We start from the raw sequence: 21,833 nt of genomic DNA on the forward strand, positions 1-21,833 counted from the left end.
ATTGTTTTTGCACTGCTAATGTGAGCTTGAGGGTATAAGCTTGTGCGTGAGTGCTCAGAGCTCTCAGCGACGGGAAGGGGGGCGGGTTGATCTGTGTCAACAGTCCTGCCCACAACCCACAATTGCATTTTTAATGAGCTACTGCTGCTGTGTATAAAGCATGTTTTAAAAAACAACAAAGTCTTTTTGATTTTATCTAAAAACTGGATTCCGATCATCTTTTGATCCATTTTCTAAACGTTTCCAGTGTTTTTTTTAAATACTGATTATGCAATTTTATGTCAAAATAAAAAATGTTGGTTTTTTTTAGACATTTTTTGCAGAGTCGCAGTGGTTCATTGGAAATTCGCCTCTTAAGTTGTTGGCGGATCAGTTTGTGTGGAGCAAGTCCATCCCCACTTCCCATCTCCAATCTGTTTACAAGCTCTCCTGCTAGCTTACAGCTTACAGCCCCCCCCCATTTCATATTCTGAATGTTTTCTAGAGGCAGAAATAAAGTACAAACAATAATCTTTTGGATAAATATGAAAAAAATACAGTAATTCTAAAAGAAAAAATGTTTTTTTCTTTTAATAATGCTCTAAAATGACATTGCATCAAAATTTTAATACTAACATGTTGCAGCATCACTTTTGAATGTTTTTGTTTCTAAATAGTGCATAAAAAATATATAGTTTTTTTAAACCAAGTTAATTTAATGGAAACTTTGTACTTTTTCTTTTAGATCTCAGTTAGGAAAAATATTGATAAACTAGATGTATTTTTGAGATAATCAAACTAACTCTTCATGTAGAAAAACAAAAGGCATTTATACTTTTGGAAAAGTGTGGGTTTTTTTTTTTAAATATTGTTGGGTAAGCTTCTCTATCTTTCATTTTGTGTAAGGAGATTTTGATTTTAATCAGCCTCCAGAATGGTATAATCCTCTTGTTGGCGGGGAGGGGAGCCTTTAACCACCAATCATCCTGAAGGTGTTCATATTTAGGGTCAAACTTTCCTCCAGTGTTGTGTAACAAAGGTGATTTGAAACGAAGTGTCTAAAGTGATTACTCAAAGTGCTCCTGTGGAAGTCTCTAAGCGTGTCTCTTTTCCAATTGGCCTGTGTTTTCTGGCTCCAGTGGGGGAACAGTACTTTCAACCGGGCCAAACTGTTGAACGTAGGGGTTCGGGAGGCTCTCAGAGATGAAGACTGGAGCTGCATTTTCCTCCACGATGTCGACCTGCTGCCGGAGAACGACCACAACACCTACACCTGTCACAAGCAGTTCCCCATGCACCTGTCTGTGGCCATGGATAAGTTCAGATACAGGTAAGGGAGGCGGGCCGATGAGCACATGAGCGGTCTTCAGTTCCTATGCATCGCCCTAATACATTATTTTCAAGATTGGACATGATGTGACTCTGCCAGGCTGCCGTACCCACAGTATTTTGGTGGGGTGTCTGCAGTGACCCCAGACCAGTACATGAAGATGAACGGCTTTCCTAACCAGTACTGGGGCTGGGGCGGAGAAGACGACGACATCGCCGCCAGGTAAAGTGAGACAAAGGTGCACGCCTTGCAAGAGGATAGAATGCATTATAAACCGTGCACAGAAGAGGTCTGCACAAATGGCTTGCTCTGTTATTTTACCATCCTGCACTTTTCATCTCCATTAATTTTCACTTCTTCTTCTTCTTTGTCCATATTTAATTCATGTCTTCTGTTGTTAACTATCACCTTCACATCTCCTTCCATCACTTTAAGTCTGTTGGAATAAGCTCCATGGGTATGTTTGCACAGCTTGGTTCATGCCACCTCATAAAGGTTTTCCCATTTCTTCTCCGTGCTCGCATCTCTTTATTTCCCCAAATATTTAGTGACACTAAATTCAACTAGAACATTTAAATAAGTATGTACACACCCTTCTCAAGTAGATCCACATCTCTTTACACAACTTTAAATCCATGCAGGGAGAGATAGTTAAATTATGTTTGAGTAACTTAGAGAGAAAAAGTGTGGGCACGGGCGAGATTTGGAAAAGAAAACCCCCAATCCCTATTAGATGATAGAGGTTTGTCTTTGATTTTCTCTTGATAGTGTATTTTTTTAAAATAAATGTTTTGCTTACAATATAGAAGACAGAGTACTGGTAGTCTTGTGCCTGTAAGTTAGGTTTTGCAGCTTTTATTCTTGATAAAAATGTGTTCTTAGTTGCTGTTTCTTCTGAAATTTTTGTTGCTGATCACTCAGAGTGCGACTGTCCGGCATGAAGATTGTGCGCCCCCCAGTGGCCATTGGTCATTACAAGATGATAAAGCATAAAGGAGACAGAGGCAACGAGCAGAATCCACGCAGGTACCTTCAGAATCAGTGGAGGTTTGGTTTGTCAAGTTGGCCGTTCACACTTTGATGTATCATGGGGTTTTCTGGAAAAAAAAAATAATTTGGGTGATTTTATTGCATTTTCCTATTTTTTCCCTGATTTTTTTTTATTTTATTTTTTTACTTTAATGACATTTAACTTTTTTTCTTAAACCAAGAAATAAAAAATGTAACCTCAAATTTATTTAAAAATCCTCTTTTCTCACTTAATCAATCATCTGATAATTAAAAACTCCTTTAGAATGCTTTAAGACAACAAGCTATATTAAAAGTTTGATGGAGCTCTGAGCAGCTCATAAATTAAATATGAGCTTCATCCCATTGAAATGTTCTTTTAACCCTTTAACTCTGGAGCTCCAGTGTTGACATTCTTTGACTACCGAAACTCTTCAACGCATTTAACGTAATTCTGAAGCAGATTTCACAGTTGACATAAATCAGCTGATTCTGTTGCGCAGAAAGTAGGCTTTTCACTGTTATGTAACACTTTACACATTAGTAGTGTGTTACAAATTGAGGAAAATCCGCTTTTCTCCTTATCAGAATCGGCTGATTCACGTTGATCGTGCAATTGGTTGGGGAGTTGCGTAATGTCAAAGACTTATTTAAATGTCACCGGGAACATTTCTGGTGTTAAATGGTTAAAGTTCAACAGCTGAAAGCCTCAAAGATATGACCCCGATATGTTTTCCCGCTCTAGATTTGACCTTCTGAAAAGGACCAGGCTGAGCTGGCGCTCTGATGGCCTCAACTCCCTGACCTACGAGCTGCTCTCCAAAGAGCTGGAACCTCTCTACACCAACTTGACTGTTAACATCGGGGAGGACCTCCGCACGTCGCAGGGCAAATCCTTCCTCCCCGTTAAAGCGACTTTCCCTCTCCAGCGCGGCACCAGCAGGATCAGCGACGCGGGCGAACAGGAGAAGAGGCCTGCGATGACGAATAACACTGTGGCCAAGCAGATCAGTCAAAAGACGGAAGCTGCTGCGTCAAAGCTGACAAACCAGACCTCACAGGGAAAGGTGGGAGTGCTGAAATAAGAAGAGGCATTTGGGAAAGAAAGAAGAAGACATCAAGTGGCTTAACCCTTTCGTCGTGGCATGAAGAGCTGCTTAGATCAGTTGTGTTGAAGGTAGTTAGGCCGGAGATCAAATAGACGGGTGCACTCAGGAACTTAACTGAGCCCCCTCTCCTCAGTTTATCATGAATGTGACTGAACCGGTCTGCGGTTACGTCTGTAACTGTGACCACTAGGGGAGTGAAGGACGACCCAGCCATACGTTTGCAGATACGCTCAATGACAATACAGAGAATAAATAAACTCTGCATTGCAAGTTTGCAGCAGCTCCCCTGCAGACGCGCAGCTTGGTCCGTCTGCGCTGCAGCGGTCAGTCCACCTGGGTCTAGAACGGGCTTGCGTTTCTGTGCCTTCTGTCTTTTATGCGCATTTTCTAGACCTGCATAGTTGCTTTTAGATCTGCATTGAGGATGAATTCTCCTGCCACATACAGGGATGGTGGTAGTGGGGTATTGATGATGATTCTAGACCTGAAGGAACTGTTCCAGAACTGCCGTTTTTCTAATGTATGCACAGATCAATCACTGACCAACTCCATAGTTATTGGACTATTTTAGAGTTTATATTTCTATAGAGAGACTTCTTTATTTGTGTACTGCTTTGTTTTACTGTTCTTCATTTCAGTATGGTGCCTCTCTCTGACATTTAGTTCATAGACAATCAAACTATATGGGAGCTAACTCAATATCCAACCACATAGGACAAATACTAATGCCTGGCAGATATAAACTCGGAATGATATTTGTTGTCTAGTTTGACTATACTCTTCTTGACACATGGATATACCTGTGACCCTGTTCTAATCTGTGGTTTGATTTTGATTTTTATTATTTTTTTATTTTAGATATATCAGGTACAGAAAAAAAGCTATGGGGCAGATAATATTTAGGCATGCAAATACACATTAACCAGTTTGAAGTTGTGTTTTTAATATCTAAGGTGTTCATGGTTGCAGAATTATCACTGTGTTAGGTTCTTGGTGGCTTCGAATTAGACGGACGACGTGCAATGTAGAGCTGTGGATGATTGTTTGCCTTCGTGTCCCTCCTCGGTCTTTATGATTAATTAAAGACCCACTCCAATTTAGATTTTAAGCCAAAATCTAAAACTTGTCCTTTTCTTGGACATAGTGTTTTGCAAGAGTTGTGAGCGAAGGGTAAGCCTGCACTCATTTCCCGTCATCCCATTAATTAAACTCCTTCCCGTTAGCTTACAGCCTCTCACAACCCCAACCTAACATTACCGCTGCAACAAAAATGGTTAACAATATTAGGGCTATCCAGCTTTGAGGCAGCTTGAGGAAAACAAGTGGAGGAATTGGATTTGAGCGAAGCTACAAGCTTTTTTAAACTGCATTTTTCCATCTCCTCCTGATTCATCACAATTTGAACAAAGAAATACTCAGAAATGCAATTTTAATCTTAAATTTCTTCATATGAGGTAAAATTCAAGAATATAGATTTTTGTTGGAGTGGGTCTTTAAAAAAAATAGCTTTTAGCTTAAACTGCCTAATTAGACGCTAAGTTGGTTAACCTTTTTTCTAGATAAGCTTTCTGATTTAGCTTTTAAGGCTCAGCCGTTTGGATTGTATTATGTTAAGTGTAGTTTCTGCACATAGACATTGGCTGATCAGTGCTGAGGACTTGAATTTGATAACTTGTAGGCAATAGGACTCCTTTGCTGCTGCCTGAAACTGCACAACAACGTAGCTTCGAATGAAGTGCTGTAACACTGATAGGTAATGTATAAATGAGCCTCATTTGAATGTACTTGAATTTTTTTGTTTTTGTGTCACCGATGCAGTTGACTAGGCAGACTTTGAAAGAGGGGGAGGTCTTGCGGTGCGGTTGCACTGCAGAACAGATTCCCTTTAGACTTTAATCTCTCCATTTACTCATGTACAGCATTGTGCCTCGTGAACACAGGTCCACATCAGTGTAGGAGTCAAAGATGTTCTGCAGATGCCTCAGGTGACACAGTCTGGCAGAGCTGAGAGGAGCCAAGGACTGAATGAAGCTGCAGCGCCGTGACATGAATGCTAATCAGAAAGATTCCCCATTCACAGGCTTCAGCCACTCACTTTTTTGCAGCACTGCGTTGAAGGAGAGAGGGGGGGGGCTTCTCAGTTACGCAGTATCACATGACTTGAGTCTGACGGCTTAAAGGAATAGGACATCTCGGTATTGCATCCCCTGATGGGAACGTTAGCCAATCGCCGTGGAGTTCAGAAATTCTATGAATCCTCAGAAATGTCGATTTGCGACTCTCAGAGAGACAATAGAGCCTAATATTTAAGCTTTATGCAACATGATTATTTAATTGCTTACAGATTTTCTCCATTTATGATATTGCCTGAGACAAATCCTATATGACGTGACACTGAAAGCTTTTAAGGACTTTATATAATCTGAGCAGATTATTCAACAAACCCTCTGCTTACCTGGAAATTGTTCCATATTTAATAATTAGGCTCCCCTTTTTTTTCTTTTTTGAATTTTTGGCAGATTGTTGGATGTAAAATGAATCCAAAGTGAGTAAGGAGCTTTTAAAGTTGGCTGTTAAAAATCCTTTTTGCATTTGACAGGAAACATCCAGGAAGAGAAATATATCAATTGTAATAATAGACCACATTGCTTATAAAATTTTACATTTCTTTCATTTATAAAAACATTTTTTTAGGTCGCCTTATCTCCTGACCATATCTTGAAAAGTAAGGAAGATGTTTGCGTGTGTGTATGTCCAGAACCGAGTCAGCAAAAAAAGCAGCTATGGGTTATGATGCACTTTGGGACAAAGTTGTGACAGAAAGCATAACTGTATATCAATAAAACACATACTAAAAAAACTGCTTTTGGTGGCATTCCTTCTGTGATGAGCACTCCCAGCTCTATAAATACTCTTTGCTTACGGGGAATGCACCTCCCACAACACTTGAAGCCTCTTAATGAATGTGGGTTAGCATTCTGATTAGTGCTGCTCCAGTTCAAACAGCGCAGAGATCAAATGCTCATACCAAGCTGATAGATTTAGAAGCATAAACACATGCTATACAGCAGTTTCAGCTCCACTGTTACGTCACACTAAGCATTACGGGTCTTGATGTTCTGTGTGGACGCAGAGCTGGATTATAAAGTTGGATATGACCTCTTTGCGAAGAGATTGTAACCCCCAGCTCTGTGTGTTCAGTGTGTTTCGTAATCAAAATGCTGGATGACTCACAGGGAGGGATGTGAACGCCAACCCATGTAACGGGTGGTTCGACTCTGCACCTTAGTGCCCATGCCAGATAAGAAGTTACCGTGACAACGCGTTCATAGGAGTCAACAAAACCTCCATTATCAGCTAAAATGCTCAAATTATTAAATTTATAGTAAAGACTCCAATAATTAAAGTTTAAAATGTTAATGTCTTTTTTTTAAGACTTTCTGAAGTTTTAAACAAATGTACAATGTTAGATCATTACAAAAATTAGATGGTTGAATGCAGAGGTTTGTATCTTTTAACAATAAGAGTCATTTGAGCCTGATTCTTACTGATCCGAGCCTCAAAGTCTTATTTAACCCTAAAAGAAAATGTGATACTGCTTTGCATCCCGGGCTGCACGGTGGCGCAGTGGTTAGTGCTCTTGCCTCACAGCGAGAAGGCCCCGGTTTGAATCCCGGCTGGGGGATTTGGGACCTTTCTGTGTGGAGTTTGCATGTTCTCCTCGTGCATGCGTGGGTTTTCACCGGGGACTCCGGCTTCCTCCCACCATCCAAAAACATGTTTCATAGGTTAATTGGTGACTCTAAATTGCCCCTAGGTGTGGATGTGAGAGTGCATGGGTGTGTGATTGAGGCCCTGAGACAGACTGGCGACCTGTCCAGGGTGTACCCCGCCTTCGCCCTTCAGTAGCCGGGTTAGGCTCCGGCACCCCCGCGACCCCGAAAGGGACACAGCGGTCAGGAAAATGGATGGATGGATGGCTTTGCATCCATTCATTTTTGAAGTAAATATTCATTAAAACATTTTTTACATGAATAAAACCATTAATACATGTAGAAGCTAGTGTTTTCTCTAAATAGGAAAATGTTTTTTTATACTTTTGGCAGCTTATATGACTTCATCCCAGTGCAGCTAATGTACTTTTATAAGACGTTTTCAACAACGTAAGGCAAAAATAGCCTTTTTTCTTCTTGTCATACCTTAGATCTAGTTTAGTGAGCCATCATTCAATTTTATATTCACTACTGCTGTAAACCTGAACATAAACATGACACCATTGGTTTATGATCCAGTAGAAAAAGTATATGAAGAATATGCAAATATATATTGCCTATGAATTTTAGCAACTCCCTTATTGTGAAGCATAAGAAAATGTGTGTTTTAAACTCATAAAATAAACTGAGCAATCAGAAAAAATGAGACTTTTTACTAAAGTTTTGCTTAATATTTGAAATCTGTGCATGTGGAGGAGGAAGAGTAGCGTGAAGAAGTCCTTTTTTTTAGGTGCACCTCAGCCACAAATGGATAAACTTAGCTTATCAAAATTAAATTCTAGTTAATTAAAAATGATTTTTTTCACCCAGTGAGCCACTACTGAATGGGCCTCTGGAGCCTCAGGTTGCAGATCTTTCTAAAATGGCTCAAAAAAATTCAAATTTACCAGTATATGACATTTGGTCTGCACGGCACAACCATTTCATAAATTCCTAAAAATTCAGAAAAAAGAAAAGGAAGAGAAAATGTGATAATGGTAGTTTCTGCTTCCCAAACAGATCTAATGCCAGAAGACATGATAGGGCTCATATCATCTTTTGAGGTCATGTCCTCTGGGATGTTGTCATGCAGTGATGGCTGCAGGATCTAGAATTTCCTTTCCTTCAGCAGCCTGACGCATCGACCCGCTGAAGACGGCGTTGCAGGCAGACACACTGAACATGGCTGAGGCAGCCTTTGGTCACCTCCTGTTACTGTTTGGCTTAGGAGACACGGCTGACCTCTTTCACACATTGCAGTTCTGTGGCCTCATAGCACACACCACTCAGTGCAGTCACATATACTAAATAGAATGTGGACGATGACGACAGTAAAAATTCATATAATGTATTCACAACACTTTGAGTTAGTGAATATTGTGAGGAACAGAATCTCTATAAAGTTTAAAAAAAACCATTATATCAAACAGTTGCTACAATATAAATGAGATTTGGAACCTTTCACAATAAAAGAGCCATTTGGTCCAGTTTCCTGCAAAACAAAAAGAGTGAAAACCATTTAGAAAAACCATTGACCATTTAGCCAATTTTTTAAAATTTACAATAATCTAATTATCATGAAAAATTAATTTATAGATAAAGTAATATATTTTTCTATAAATAACAACTTGAATTTATTTAACTTTTGATAGCAGCGCAAGTTCATTTCAAAATAAAATACACCTTTTGTCAAACAAGACACAGCAGATTCACAGTCTACATATTTAGAGTTAAAACTGAAAGAAAGTCAAACACTATATTTTCTATCATTTGACTTTGTTGTAAAATCCTTTTTTCTTAATCTATACATGTAAATGCAATTATACATTTAAGAACTTTGTCTCTGAGCAGCAGCTAGACATAATGTGCAGCAGAAGATCAGAATATTAACATATTGTACATTATTTTGTTCAGTTATCCCACTTGGTACTGAAACAAATGAACCAAAACTACAAACCCATAAAGTCAAAATGCCACAATGGAAGGATAAGCATGTGGCTCCAGAGCCTCGGGTTGCAGACCCTCCGATCTAAGTCCTTCCAAATGTCTAATCAGTGGTCCATTTCAGACCAAATGTCCAAATAAGTCAGATTGTCATCATTGCATTGTAATATTGAGCTTTATAGTGACCAAGAGTCTAAAATTAAGATTGATTGGCTCAATCATAAGAGGGTTGCTGCTTTTTTAGCTTAATTATTTTTTTTTTCAGTACAACTCCATATTATGTTCTTACAAATGCATTTTGGATTATATTACACAATATTTACAGAACGAGGCTGATATGGTCCAAAAAACAACATTCTGAGTGGTAAATTTGATCATTTTTTCTCTGATTTTTTAATTTTTTTTTTCCTTTAGATCAGTTTTTATGTTTTATAGCAAAAGACCAAACATGTAGAGACCAAATAACAATATGTAAATCTACAATGAGGTCAAAACAATGTGAAAAATGTCAATAAAAACATACAAGGCTCCACTGAACCACATAAAAAGAGATTCATTCTATAGGTTTTCACATAACTCATTTGATGACTGTTTTAAATAGAACCTACATGTTAAGTGGGGATCATTTCATTCCTGTGTCATTGTAAACATCCGATGTGATTGGCAAACTCACCGAAGAGTTCAGGGACTACTGAAGGTTAAATTTCGGACAGTTTAAAAAAATCCCTCATGAAAAGCTCTTAAAAGATTATAGTTTGTTGGTAATATATTCTTAGAACTAAACAGAGCATAGTTTTGCTGATATTATTGTTTTATTAACAAAGAACACCCAAAATATCTGATGATTTTCAGTGAAAAATGCATTTGAGTTGCTACATTACACTGAGCTGCTTTGTTGAAAGCATTTTGTTTGCTTTAGGGCCATACTTTTATTCTGAAACAGAGTAATCTGTTCCACACCCACATGATTTGCCTTCAGACATGATTGAATGAGAAGTATGTAGCTGCACCAATGCAATAACTTGTTGCGAGATTATCCATCTTCCAGGCGTCTGGCTAAGTTTACCAGTCTAGTGATGGTTTAATACTTTTCAAATTAGTGCAACTATCAGCTGAATGGGAGAAAGCAGACAGACTGGCATTCTAAAATTACGCTCTGTTAGTATGACTCATTACCACGCATCAATGTGAACATGATAGTGGGTAACAACATTTAGTTATGCAACCGCTCTTCCTACACTGCTCCAAAAAAACCCCATCACATCAGTTGATATGGAAATAAGGGATCTCAGAGGCTGTATCCAGATCCCCAGGCGGCACGGAGGCTAAATAATGAGGAGGAAACGGGATCAGCAGTGATGGTCGTCAGGGATGAACCCTCAGTCTCTTCCTAACCCCTGGGCTGCAGAGCAGCTTCTGTCATCCATATTTGCAGCCTCACTGGACAATTTCTTCAGCTGCGGGCCCTTTCAGTGCTCACAACACATCAGCTGAATTAATTCTGCTCCTGTGGCAGCGCATTGGAGATCTAGGTCATGTAGTCATTGCTCTATTTTTTTCCCCCCTCTTCCTCCGGCCACCTAAAGACTTGTCAACAACAGCCTCTCATCCGGCTCCTCCTCAGTCTGACCTTGACATTCCCAGGTGATTTTCCACAGAGGTGTGAGCGCGTGTCTGTGACAGCTGAGAGGCTCGGCGCGCGCATGTGTAGGCCACGCGCTCTTTGTCTCCGGGCAGTGCAGGTATGATGGGATGCTTTATGGAAATGAATGAGCTGTTGTCCGCCCTTTGGGGTTTGCCCGTAGCTGTGTGTGCATGAGAGGGGAGAGGAAAGCGGCACACGAGTGGGTGTGGGAGGGTGAGCAGACTGAGGATGACAGAGAATGGAGCAGGGTGAGAAGCGGAGAGGAGGAGGGAGGGTTGCAGTGTGACGCACGCTGATCGGCTCTGCTCGCCGCTGATTTGCCACAGCGACTGCCAGTCAGCGGAGCTGGGGTTCAGGCTCTGCTGGAGGAGCAGATTATGAAGCGGTGCTCAACCAGCGGCAGTCTCCTCTCGTTGTCTCCATGGCTGCACACGCATTCCTCCTCTGCTCCCTCGCCTTGCTGCCCGCTCTCAGCCAGATCGGACTGTCTTTGTCCGATGAAGAATTCCAGCCTGGGCTTATCTATGACGGCGTGCCTGAGATCCTGGACAGAAGGTAAACCCAGTGAACAGAGGAGGGGTGTAGGGACGGGGGGAGGGGTACGGGGAGATGCACGCAGGGATGCTGGGATGCTGATGTGCTCTCTAAGGGTGGCTTTCTTCCTCCTTCCTCTGACATCTTCTTTCCCTCAGCTCACCTTGGGATGTGTCTGAAATTGTGTACGCAGGCGGTGTCGGCGTGCTAGTGAGAGGGATGGGCTGCAAGCAAGGGTTTGCCTCAACGTTGGGGGACTGCATCAGACGCTGCTCATTGATCACAGATGGGGCTGTTGTCTCCATAAAGTAGTGCTGGTCTGGCAGGAGAGAGAGCTAAATAAGGCTGGGACAGTGGGTCTGCAGGGTGGAGGGGAAGAGGAGAGGATGGAGGCAGAATGGAGGGAGGTAAACAAGAGTCTGTTTACTGATGCGGTCCTAAGGAGGTAATTCTAGCAGGCCAGATCTGAGTAATGCTCATGCAGTCTTTCAGGTCAAATTTGGATAAAATATTCTGGTAGTTTGCAGGGACAGGTCTGAGCTGGCAGCCGGAGGCTTTCTGCCTGTTTACAAAGACATCACTGCAAAGGGCTGTATAGCCTAACTGTGCCAAAGCTGTGTAAGGCTCTTGAAACTATGCCATGCATGATGGCTCACACAATCCTCACATGCTTCAAACCCATAATATGCTGGAGTTCCTGTTTTTTTGGTTCAAAATTTTCCAATTTCTAACATCAGCTTGTTTTGAACGGATGAGTTTAGATTTGTCTGCCCATCACTAACCTGAATTACAATCCATTAAACAAAATCTGATAAGTTTCTACTAACTCCAGCTTGTTTTCAGCTTGTGACACTCCTGATCATAGTCCCTGTGACACTGTAAACGTGCACTGATTTCTCCCGGGGTTCTGAGCCTATTCCCCGGATCAAACTTTGTACGTAACTCTGCAGCGTAACATCTACAGTCACCGCTCCGGTCTCTGCTCTGTCTGACTCACTCATACATGTTGTTATATAATAGCGATCTTCCATGCCTTCGAAATCAGAAGCCTTGGAGGAGGCATAACAGTTGCTGGGAGGCTTGTGAGTGTCGGGCCTCTACTGCTGTGTGATGAAAAGCTGCAGGAAACTGATTGGGTGCAGAACGCTAAAGGGTTGTAGCAAGGGGAAAATTTGAGGAGAAGTGGGCACTAGTAAATAATAAAATAAAAAAACAGGCAAAAATAGATTTAACCTGCAAAATGTTAACCTTTTACTAAATAAAGTTGCAAAAGTCTTAAAAAACAGAAATGTATCCGCAAAAATAAGTAGGAACTTAGCAAATTTGCTGGGTAACATTTATGAATTATTTGCATTTCCCTGAAAAAAAAAAAAAAATGACGTCAAAATATTGGCAACCTGTAGGGCAGTGACTAAAAGACTAAGCTGTAATTTTGGACGCAACTTCTTTATCTATCTGGGCAGAGTCCATCCTTAGAATCAGTACAGAAAAGAAGAAAAATAAAGATATTTTACTTCATAGCTGCGGATAAATTTAATTAGAATGAAAAAAACATTTTTTTAATTGTAATTTAAACTCCACTAATCACATAATCCAGTCTTTATGTGTCAAGTCTTCCTTCCACATTATTAAACTAATGAAAAGAATCAGCAAGTTTTGACACATTTGAGGTAAATATGGCTGAGAACAAGAATGTTGTTTCAAAAATCCAGACTTTGTTCACATCTTTCTAAAGTTTTTTACAGTTGTGTTTTCAAAGTGTCAACGCTTAATTAGAAACAGTGCATTACATAGTCTCCGCACTCTTAAAAGTGTCTTCAAACTGTTAAACTCTCACAAACATAGACACGGATTACAGGTCAGGGGATGGGATTTGTGAAGAAGATGGATCTTTGATTTCTATTTCAAGAAAGATTAAAGGGTTAAATGCTGAAAAGCTCCTCACATTTGTCTTTTCCTGTGAATATTTTTCATTCTCCGGATTGGTTGCTTAATATTCAGTTTATATTAAAATACTCAGTTGTTGTTAAAAGAAAAAGTTGAGGAATTAGTTTCTTTCCTAAAGTGAATCAAACCCCTCACACAGCTGCGTGTGATCTCTGACCAAAGTAACCTAAACATAGACACTAAAAGTGGGTCAAAGTATCCAATTTCATTTGTCCGATTGATCCGTAATCTCTACGTAAAAGAGATAAAAGGGTCAAAAGGCAAACACATCATTTTGGTTTGTCAATTAAAGACGAGAAAAGATAATATCTAAAGAAAAAGAAATACTGATGTATTTGGTTCTGACTGTGGGAATGCAGTCGTGTTAAACTGCCAGCTCAGGTGACCCGACCTTAACCCGTCGGGTTCCGAGCGGGAGGAAGGTTCGCCCAGGTCAGGTGCTTAAGCCGGAGCCAAATTTGATGCTGCAATCAAAGCTATCCTGGAGTGGAAGCACGGCTCTGACAGGGTCCTCAGAAAACACCTAAAGCTTTATCTGCTCTAATGAATCTATTCATAGGACCTTACCTGCATATACTGGAATGAGGCTGGGCTGCCCTGTTATGTTATGGATCATTCGAATTGATTCATGATCTTTTAATCAAGTTTACTTACACATAACATAGAGGTAACACTTTAGTAAATAATTACTTTGGAGATTATTAAGGTTTTACATATATATTAGACAGTATGTTGTTGATGGATAGAGATAATTAATTGCATCGGGACACTTTTAATAATGTTTTAAGTGAATAATAAACATTAGTAAACTGCTAACTAATGCGTTAAATAATACATTTTGTAATGAAAAGTAATTCATTAAAAGTGTCTGTTAACACATTATTTAATAGTTAAATCATGCTTTATTATGCAATATCCTGCCTTATTATAAACTGTTGCCGACAATAAAAGCTAGACATCAACATAAATCATCAAAATTTAATAGCTTGACTTAAAAATGTATACTAGTTTAATTTATGGAAGCATGAATCAGTTTAATGGCAGCTGATTTTTATTGGTTAACATTTGAAACTCAATATAATGGGTTTTTGTGGGATATTGTAAACACTCAAGGGAATAGGGTTGACTCATCCTCCTTTGCAGAGTGTTTCAGAGTAAAATAACATTGTTTAAAAGTTTTTAAAGCATATATTTATTCTCTAACCAAGGTACAAGTGCAGGGTCAGCTCTCTCTATGTTTTGAGTGAAAAAAAAACACAAAATGTAGTGACTAGGATAATAAAAAAGAGCCTCATGTTGGACCTTAAATTAAAAAATCTAGGGGTATAATATTTCCATCACCTCCTTATAGTTAAATGGTTTCTGTTGTGTGGATATTTGCCATATGATGTCTGCACTTTAGCCTACATATTTATGGATATATGTGGCAGCAGCAGCAGCAGGGAGATGAGCCAAGGAGTGGCTCTGGCTGGGCTTTGATTTTACACAGGGAATGCTCAGCACTCAAGGCCCGTGTGACAGGCAAAAAAACCAATGATGGGGCCGCAGCAGACCCTGGGTTGCTGATCTCGCAAAACTGGCACGAAACAAATGGCTGAGCTTTATGTTAGCACTCAGAGTCATGCTCTCACAGAGTCCCGTGGCTGCTATCAGCCAGATGAGGCCCAGTTGCTGCACAGGCTGCAGTGTTTATTCGCTCAAATGAGCTCAAGACAGGCAAATAATAATACCTGTCGATTTGTTTGTTGATCTTTGATGGCATCAGTCTTCAAATTTAATATGGAATATATCAAATAAGCCAGTATTGCATGCTTGGCTCAAATACAATATCAATGAGGTTTTGGCACATGTTTTTTGTTTCCATTTTTATCCATTGGTGAAATGACTACCATCACATTTGGTTAGTTTTTTTTTATGTGTAACATTTTTTTCTAAATATCTTAAATAAATATGGCAGTGAGTGAGAAAATAGGAGGACTTGAAAGACAAACAAAGGAAAAAGAAAACATCTGCTAAGGATAAACAGCAGAGTTTCATGGTTGCCCATGTGTTAGCATACACGCTAATAATGCTAGCTTCTACAGTTGTTCCATTTCTAGTGAAAAAGCCACAGTAAAGGAAGCTTCAAAAGCAAAAGACAGAGCAAAACTAGACAACCACCAACATTAAAACCAAAAACTTGAGTGAGTTTAATCTATACAACTGATTATTTTTATGCATTCAACACAAAGAGGACATGTGAATATTTATAGAGACAGAAACACAGATATGAACATGCATAGATGTACACACTTATAAGACTATAATCACATATCTTCCTATTATTCTTATTGCTAGTATTATCAGGTTTAACATCTGTGCATGTCCATAGCAACAACACTTACAACAACTATTGTTATCATTGTCATAAATGTGACTTAAATCCACATTTAGATGTAATATTGTTATTATTATCACTTTATTTACCAAAGTCATTCATGCAATGGTCATTTACATCAGAATTTTCAAATATTCATGTTTTTTTCTTCCATTTTTGCTCAAATATAACTATTTTTTTTTTTTTTAAACTGGCTGATATATGTTTATATTTAGGCCGTTTATTCCAAGACTTTCCTTCCATGAGTGCACTGCAGAATATTTTAAATGCAGTTTTTATTATTTTCTTCTTAAAATTCAATCTATCCCTGAAAGGGCAGCTCTGTTCTCTTCAAAAAGTATGTTTACAAGTGGATTGATGGGATTATTAATCAAATATTGTACAAAAACTGGTCTATTTGTGTGTTGTGGTTGATTAAGACCTAGAGAAACGTATGCACAAAGAGACATGTGTACACATGCAGGGAGCGAGACGCACATCCTGCAGGATGCCGGGGGTTTAGCTAATCATGGCACTGACGTTAAAGTTGGCACATGCATGCTGGAATGAGAGCCAAAGAGCTTAAATGCAAAGAATGACGGCATACTACCTTCCAGATGATTACTTACCCATTCACATCCTTGCGTTGTCGTTGTAAAGCTACTATGATCTGTTTGAGTGGACTTAGTCTAAATGGGAATTGCCCTGATTCCCTGTGAAGGGGGATCTGATTACAGCTGTAGGAGAAGCACCTTTATGTCACCCACCTCCTCCAAGTTTCAATTTATTAATATTAATAGTATCAATAAACGAGGAATGAGAGAGCTCAAACATAATTATAGAATAACTCCAAAGTTGCACAAAACCAGTCAAATGAATTATTCAGTACTAATTTAAGTAAACGGATTTGAAACAGACTGAAACTTAATTGTCATTGTCTTGGTTTACCAGCAGCAGACCTAAAAACAGGGGCAACAACAGATGCATCACCACCTGAGCTGTCTAGACTATTGCAGGTTCTGACATCAAGCTTTAATCTGTTTAGGGCTAATGTCTCTCCATCTTTGGTTTCAATTGGACCTGTCCTGTCCTTACCAGTAATCCTAATCTATTTGGCATTAAACTACACAATATTGCACAGGTGGAAACTGCCCCATGCGGGCAGATAAATACTCCAGGCTGCCGTCCCTGGCAGCTTATTTAATCTTCCGTAGCTATGGATGCAGAACCTGTTCGTTCTAGGAGCACATAAATAAATAATGTAGATTTTGAGCAATGGAAGTATTATTTTTGTACACATCACCAGACTAAAAAAAAGAATCACTTTATGTCTTTGTGTTTTGTTCTTCAAAAACACTAGAATGTCTATGAACAGGGTTATCCCTGGATGTACCATCTGAGACAGCTTCTTTTGTGAGTGTTTGAAAAGCAATTACTGCATTATTAGGAGGTACACTGTAAGCGCACAAAAAATAATTGTAAACTGGTGATTGTTGATACAAAAGAAAATCATTGTATCAAAGCAAAGAATCAGACTAAAGAGATGCACGGTGACATGTGAGCAAGAACCTAATTGTCATTCTCAGTCCCACCGGTTTTAGGGGTTTACCTTCCCAATCTCATTATAGCTGACTGCTGTGAGGGGATAAGGCAGCGGGCCCAGATCATGAAAGCCAGGTCAGAACAGGCTACCTAGACAGAGCAAGCAGTGGACCATCCAAACACGCAAAACGGGCTCCGTTAGCGCTGCCCAGTAAGCCCACTGGCACATGTGTATGTGATTAGACAGTTAAAAAGGGATTAAGATTAGCTTCAAGAGGTCCGGGCTACAGATGGTTTTAGCCCAAGAGCAGGACAACCCAGACGAACATGTGAAGACGCAGTTTGTCCTCTGTCACATGGGCACAAATGTGGGTCAGACGCACAATTAAAGACACAGTTTCAAGTATCAAACAAAAAACGAATTCAAAATCAGTAAGTTAAAGTAATTGCATTCTGTTATTTTGAGGTCAGCATTAAGAACCCTGATAGTCAGACATGCCTATAGAGTGGTGTTTTCTGCAACATGGTTTTTGTGTAAGGCATGCTTTCATTAGCATTCATTGGCTGGTTCTTATGTCAAGTCAAGAGGACTTGTCAGGGGCTGTAAAAAGTGTTGCTATGACGATGAGTCTAGAGCTGTTATCACATTGAGGTGGTGCCACCTCTGCTGGACAATGATACTCTCACTACTATTACCAGCTTATTTCCTCTCGCTTAATGGCAACATGCAAATAGTATTTTTTATTTTTATTTTTTGCAACAAGGGATGCAAACAACCATTATTGTCCACATACATTTCAACTGTGGTATGTGTAACAAAATGGAAAATAAAAACCTAGGAAGATCCTACAAATATGATCAAAAATTACTGAAAAATTAGGAATTTGATAACGTAACGAAAAAAAGAAAAAAAAAAAAGCAATGATACTGGAGTCTAACCATTCCTGGGACATGTGCGATTTTACCCAGGGACCCATGACACATTCAACTTATTGAAAATAATGTAAATACTTTTGAAATCCCCCAGCGATAGTGCTCTAGGGTTAATTAGGTGTTTTTTAATGACCATGTGATGATCATTTTGTGGCAGTAATCTATTTATTTGCTTACTGTTGCAATCTTACTTTTTCTGATCAGTGGAGATGTGATTTGATAAAAATATTTTACAAAACATTTGTAATTACAGTTCTTAACAGAAAACAAATCACATGTAAATTACATAGCTTGTTCAGGAGTTGCTAAAATGTTCCCCACATTACACTGACTCCTCAATTTATTTCCAGTTATGAAAAAATAAATTGCTAAGTAAAGTTTGGAGCGGAAATGGCGTATTAAAGGGTTGACGTAAATTCGTTTTGCTTAGTGTTTACACCCAAACAGTAAAGCCTACACTACCAAAACCACTTGATTTGTATCTAAAAGAACAGAATTGAAAAAAATAATTTAGCAATTTTTCTGTTTTAAATTGTAAATGTTGAATCATTTTTAGGTGCACATTTGATGTCCTTGTGTAAATGTCATGTAGTTGTATTAGCACCTTCAAGGTCAACAAACCTAATTATGTGTTCTGTTCTTTCCACAGCAAAGAAACTCCCTATCAAGCAACAAGAGTCACATCACGTAAGTAACAAATCTGCTGTGACACAAGACCTGATTCAATCAAAACGGTCACAGTATTTGTGACGCTAATGTGTTTGATGGACTAGATGAAGACATTTCACTTTGAAAAGTCAGAGACTTCTTTGCTGTATTTTAAATTTGATCTGACTTGTAGGGATGTAACTTAAACACTTTAACAGGCTATTGGACTTTACGTGCACACGTTGGTAACATCATAGAATATTCTTAGTCTGACTTTTTCTACACTATCACAGTACGATGGCAAAAAAGCCTTTCTGGAATGACAAGAAGAGAATTTGTAAACAAAGAACAAAGCTACCATGGCTGCAAAATAATCTGCAGATGAGTCAGTGTGATGACGCAGAACTACTGGAAATATGAGCCTACGCAAGATTTGTGCACAGTCTCTTCGTGCATCGTATTTGTGTCCACTTGCATTGCAATACTCTTAACTTCAACACTGTGGCTGGGATACTTTTTGTGTAAACCAATCTGTCGTAATGTGTTTTCAGGGCAAGATGGCGAGTACGGTTTGATAAGTGAGGAGGTTATCTTGACGCCTGAAGATGAAAACCCACTTAGGAGAATACTGCAGGTATTGTGTCTCTGTTCCTCCTGCGCTGTATGTGCCATCAGCCTGTAGCCAGCAAATGCGCGCACACAGACACACACTGAGAGGCACACAAATAAAACGGAGCGTGCTCACTCAGCCACAATGCATGACCTTGTATGGAGGAATAATATTGGTCTCAGATTCACCAGAGGTAAAACATCTTTGCACTCCCCCACACATGCATGCACACGTACGCGCATACACACATGGTGTGAGTGAAGATTAAGTGCCCTGCAGTATGCTTCATCAGCAACCAGCCACAGTTACATCTATTTCCAGCAGATTGAATGACTATTTGCATTATTATTTTATTAACTTGTAAAGATATCTGTGTATGTGTGTAGTCAGCCAGAATTACTGTTTGCGTGTAGCTACTATTTATCATTTATTATTATTATTTCACTGAATGCATTAATAATATAAATAATATATTTTTTTAATTTTTTGTTTTATTGTATTTTTTCATAACCAACACACATTTTCAAACTTTATTGCAGTAAAAAAAACTCTTTGTAAATGCAATAGTTTTTTTTGCATAAAATGGCTCAAAAAGATCAGTGGGAAAGTGCTGAAACTGTTTAAGGTCAAGCTATCAAAAGATTCTGTTCTTCATTTCACCAGTTTTTAAGTTTGATCTAGAAGACATTTGGCTGCTCATCTCAGTAGCTTTGATGGAGAATTCAGGTTATTTATGAGCAGACAAATTTAAAGAGGCCCTACCATGAAAATTCTACTTATTAAAGCTTTATATGCATTTTACTGTTCATTGCTCACTATAAAGAACCCTTGATCCATTCATGCATTTAAGAGTAATCCTCTAAAAACTTGCGCCATCTGCAGAAGCCCCTCTCATACCCACGAAAATGAGCGGTTGGAAACGTGCTGATGTAAGATCGATGCCAACAGCTCCCTTTAGGAAGAAGGGACAATTACAATTGTCTTCAATAAATTCCAGTTCAAATAGGTGTTTGTTACTTTTTCAGCTGCGCTTCTTTAAGACAAGCAGTTTGTTTCTAGCAGAATTAACACCTTGCATGGTCAACTGTGCACCTTCATATTCAAGTTCATGTGTAGGCTGGATTCCACAATACACAACATTAAAGAGACAATACCATGATTTTCTTAAGCCTTTCAGAGTGAACTGTACTGAACTATATCCATATATATGATCATATATTACCTTTGGAACAGGTAAAAACAAATTATTTATGAAATATTAGTTAATTTCCGTGAGTTTTTTCCTACCAGGAAGTAAAATGACTCGATTCCTGAGGCTCCGCCTGCCGCTGCGTGTGGCCACTGCCCATTACATGACAGCATCCTATAGTCTGTTGCAGCGTGTCTGCATTTCTCCCACGAAAACAATTAAAACTTCTTCAAAGATGGATGCACACATATTTCTGCCTTTAATAGGCCTGGCCATTGCTACACTGGTTCACAACACAAACACACATTTCTGCACGACTGTGCCCGAGGGCGGGAGAGGGGGGCTAGTCTTAAAGGAGCACCTTGTCTAAATTAACCAACACATGTTTGAGCTGGAATTTATTGAAGACAGGACACGAAATAGATATAAAATAAAGGTTTTTTTGCTGCTGGAGGGAGTGGTTCACATCGTGCTGACCACCCAGTTGTTTTCATGGGTGTGGGAGGGGCTGCTGCAGACATGCCAGGTTTTTAGAGGATTACTCTTAAATGAATGAAGTGATCAAAATACCACTCTGGGGTTCTTTATGAACAGTATAACGCACTTAAAACCTCAGAAAGTAGAATGTTCATGGTATGGTCCCTTTAAGTTCTGTGCCATTCATTTAAGATCTAGTACCTGCAACACTGGAGGAGATGCCTTCTTATGGTCCTGTTTTACTGTAATTAGTTTATACTGTGCCTTTTAACAATTGTGCTTTTACGTAATGTCTTTTCAGCTATTTTCACCACATACCACCAATATAGATCCTTTCCACAAAAAAATAGAATATCAGAGAAAAGTGTATTCATTTTTATAAATCAATTTATAAACTTTTATAGTATAACAATTCATTGCACACCATTTGATTGAGTTCAATTACTTAATGTCTATTAAATATGTTATTTTTTACATAAATTGGGCTTCCAACCCACAAAAATTGGATTTCAGTTAAATGAAATACTCTGGAGAAATCACTGTTTATTTCTCATTTTTTTCCAAAAAGTTAAAAACAGAGATTATAATCAAATCAAATCCATAGTTCCAGTTTTTTGGAGGGTCTGTATATGTGAATTCTGAAATCTCTTTATTTTCCTGTTCATCTCTCCTCATTTGAGATTCAAGTGGACGGTGGAACATTGAACTTTACACAAAGCAGGTTTTATGATCACCATGGAAAGCTTAAAAAAAGTGACCTTTGAAATGAAATATCACAGCATGAATAAAATGGAGGCACTTTAAGTTGGGTACTGTGGAAAGCTCACTAA

At 39.1% G+C, this 21,833-nt stretch overlaps 2 protein-coding genes across 3 annotated transcripts in view; both read left to right on the forward strand.

Moving 5' to 3' along the window:
- The window catches only part of b4galt3 (UDP-Gal:betaGlcNAc beta 1,4- galactosyltransferase, polypeptide 3), a 12,256-nt gene extending 5,970 nt beyond the window's left edge, over window positions 1-6,286 (forward strand). For both annotated transcript variants that reach the window (XM_024292764.2, XM_024292765.2), the window contains 4 exons: window positions 1,119-1,309; window positions 1,409-1,531; window positions 2,231-2,335; window positions 3,063-6,286. In XM_024292764.2, the coding sequence (XP_024148532.1) occupies window positions 1,119-1,309; window positions 1,409-1,531; window positions 2,231-2,335; window positions 3,063-3,402 (759 nt within the window). In that variant the 3' untranslated portion in view covers window positions 3,403-6,286. The remainder of the gene's footprint in view (window positions 1-1,118; window positions 1,310-1,408; window positions 1,532-2,230; window positions 2,336-3,062) is intronic.
- A 4,674-nt stretch (window positions 6,287-10,960) lies between these two features.
- Window positions 10,961-21,833, forward strand: part of atp6ap1lb (ATPase H+ transporting accessory protein 1 like b) — a 15,126-nt gene continuing 4,253 nt past the window's right edge. The window contains exons 1-3 of the mRNA XM_024292766.2: window positions 10,961-11,322; window positions 18,729-18,766; window positions 19,279-19,361. Of these exons, the coding sequence (XP_024148534.1) occupies window positions 11,189-11,322; window positions 18,729-18,766; window positions 19,279-19,361 (255 nt within the window). The 5' untranslated portion in view covers window positions 10,961-11,188. The remainder of the gene's footprint in view (window positions 11,323-18,728; window positions 18,767-19,278; window positions 19,362-21,833) is intronic.

This window comes from Oryzias melastigma, linkage group LG7 (assembly GCF_002922805.2).
Source record: "Oryzias melastigma strain HK-1 linkage group LG7, ASM292280v2, whole genome shotgun sequence".
NCBI lineage: Eukaryota > Metazoa > Chordata > Actinopteri > Beloniformes > Adrianichthyidae > Oryzias > Oryzias melastigma.